The sequence below is a fragment of the Elephantulus edwardii genome, unplaced genomic scaffold (genome assembly GCF_000299155.1).
Source record: "Elephantulus edwardii isolate Elephantulus edwardi_28Jun2011 unplaced genomic scaffold, EleEdw1.0 scaffold03863, whole genome shotgun sequence".
Lineage (NCBI taxonomy): Eukaryota > Metazoa > Chordata > Mammalia > Macroscelidea > Macroscelididae > Elephantulus > Elephantulus edwardii.
In genome coordinates this window covers 1-2,435 of record NW_006403613.1, presented here as the reverse complement: position 1 = coordinate 2,435, position 2,435 = coordinate 1, and the positions used below count along the sequence as shown (strand labels likewise).

General features: G+C 54.3%; 1 protein-coding gene across 1 annotated transcript; it reads right to left on the bottom strand.

Moving 5' to 3' along the window:
* Positions 1-468: 468 nt before the first annotated feature.
* On the bottom strand, positions 469-2,429 carry LOC102864730 (tenascin-X-like; the record flags this gene model as incomplete). The annotated part of the gene is made up of 3 exons (XM_006903521.1): positions 469-753; positions 1,597-1,893; positions 2,336-2,429. Coding segments are annotated over 3 exons (676 nt in total), but the record flags the coding sequence as incomplete, so codon positions are not given.
* Between the last annotated feature and the right edge of the window lie 6 nt (positions 2,430-2,435).

Sequence of the window (2,435 nt, the reverse complement as noted above, 5' to 3'; positions counted from 1 at the left end):
CTTGCACTGAGCCTTGGGGTACCCATTTCTGGGCTGACAAGTCCTTGTCCACTCAATGAGTCAATAAATCTGTGACTGGCTGAACCAGGATGCAATACAACCTGGAACCTCTTATCACCATCCTGTACCTGGTCACCAGGGAGCTGCCTAGATGAGCAATCCTAATGCAGGTTAACTTCTAAGAAAAGGTCCACACACTTTTGTTACTCAGTCTCATAACTCAAAGTAAGGCCTGTGGACCAAAATCATCAGGATCACAGGGGGAAGCTGCTAGAAATGCACAAGGTCAAGGCTACTGTTGATGGACCTGCCTGACTTTTACAAGGTGCTTTGTGATTCGGATGGGCTTAATGGTTGCCATGAGGCTCTGAAATGGACATTTTTCCTTCTAGAAGCTGGGAGAAAAAGAAAAAGTCTTCTAACTACCACATCCAACCACACCCTGCCCTGCTCTGGCCCTGCACTCACCTGTCCTGCCCACAGTGGACTTGGGGCCCACACGCTGCCCTTCATGGAAGCCGTACAGGTTCATCTTGTACTTGCGCCCGGGCTCCAGGCCCTGCACGGTCACCTCACGCTCCTCACCCCCGACACGCACCAGCTGGGGCCGCCCGTCCCTGTCCTTGTACTGCACGGTGAAGGAGTCAAAGTGGCCCTGGGGGACGGTCCAGGAGAGGCTCAGCGAGTCAGTGGTGGATCCTGTCACTGTCAGCTCCCCCAGGAGGGGCTCCTTGGGGGCCTCTTCCTCCAGAGCTGAGAAAGAGACACAGAGAGAGTGAGGGGACCCCTATGAGGTGTCCATATGTCCTCAGGGAGAAGCACAGCAAAGCATGGCTAAGACTGAGGTTGATTCTTGGGCTGGAGTCCTGCTGGGTCCTCACAAATGTGCCCAGAGCCCCAGATCCAGTGTGGGAACAGGTAGTAGACACTAGAGCATCAAAGCTCTCAAGGCTCAAGCTCAGAGGAAGGGGCAGAGGGGCCACAGACAAGGGCAGGTCTGTGGTCATGAAAAAAACCAGCTCATGGTCATGGTAGAAGGTTGCTCCTTGGAGGCAAGGATTCTGGGGCTTCGTCTGACATAATTTGGACAGGTAAGGAGGGACAGGTCCTTGGAGAGGGACATCATGCTTGGGAGGGTGGAGGGACAGGGTACCCATTTCTGGGCTGACAAGTCCTTGTCCACTCAATGAGTCAATAAATCTGTGACTGGCTGAACCAGGATGCAACACAACCTGGAACCTGTCATCTTCATCCTGGACCTGGTCAACTAGGGAGCTATCCTGATGAGCGACCCTAATGCAGGTTAACTTCTAAGAAAAGGTCCACACACTTTTGTTACTCAGTCTTATGACTCAAAGTAAGGCCTGTGGACCAAAATCAGCATCACATGGGAAAGCTGCTAGAATGCACTTAGCTCAAGGCCAGTGCTGATGGAGCAGCCTGACTTTTACAAGGTGCTGGTGATTTAGATGGGTTTGACATTTGCCGTGAGGCTCTGAAATGGACATTTTTCTTTATAGAAGCTGGGAGAAAAAGAAAAATTCTCCTAACTACCACATCCAACCACACTCTACCCTGGTCCAGGCCTGCACTCACCTGTCTTTCCCACAGTAGACTTGGGGCCCACACGCTGCCCCTCATGGAAGCCATACAGGTTCATCTTGTACTTGCGCCCGGGCTCCAGGCCCTGCACGGTCACCTCACGCTCCTCACCCCCGACGCGCACCAGTTGGGGCCGCCCGTCCCTGTCCTTGTACTGCACGGTGAAGGAGTCAAAGTGGCCCTGGGGGACGGTCCAGGAGAGGCTCAGCGAGTCAGTGGTGGATCCTGTCACTGTCAGCTCCCCCAGGAGGGGCTCCTCGGGGGGCTCTGTGGGGGCCTCTTCCTCTGGAGCTGAGAAGGAGACACAGAGAGAGTGAGGGGAGCCCCTGTGAGGTGTCCATAATGTCCTCAGGGAGAAGCACAGCAAAGCATGGCTAAGACTGAGGTTGATTCTTGGGCTGGAGTCCTGCTGGGTCCTCACAAATGTGCCCAGAGCCCCAGATCCAGTGTGGGAACAGGTAGTAGACACTAGAGCATCAAAGCTCTCAAGGCTCAAGCTCAGAGGAAGGGGCAGAGGGGCCACAGACAAGGGCAGGTCTGTGGTCATGAAAAAAACCAGCTCATGGTCATGGTAGAGAACAGGTGGCGGCCACCAGCATGGGTCACAGCCCAGGAGAAAATGTCAGACCTCAGCGAGCTGTGGACTGATGGCACAGGTACTATGGCCAGCATCACCAGAGACAAAAATGACCCCTCTTTTGAGTCTCCCTCAGACCCTCCACCTTCCACTCACCGGTCACACCCACAGTAAAGACGGGGCCCACTCGCTGGCCATTGTAGAGACCAAACAGGTTAATCTTGTACTCGTGGTCCGGCTCCAGGCCTGAGATGGT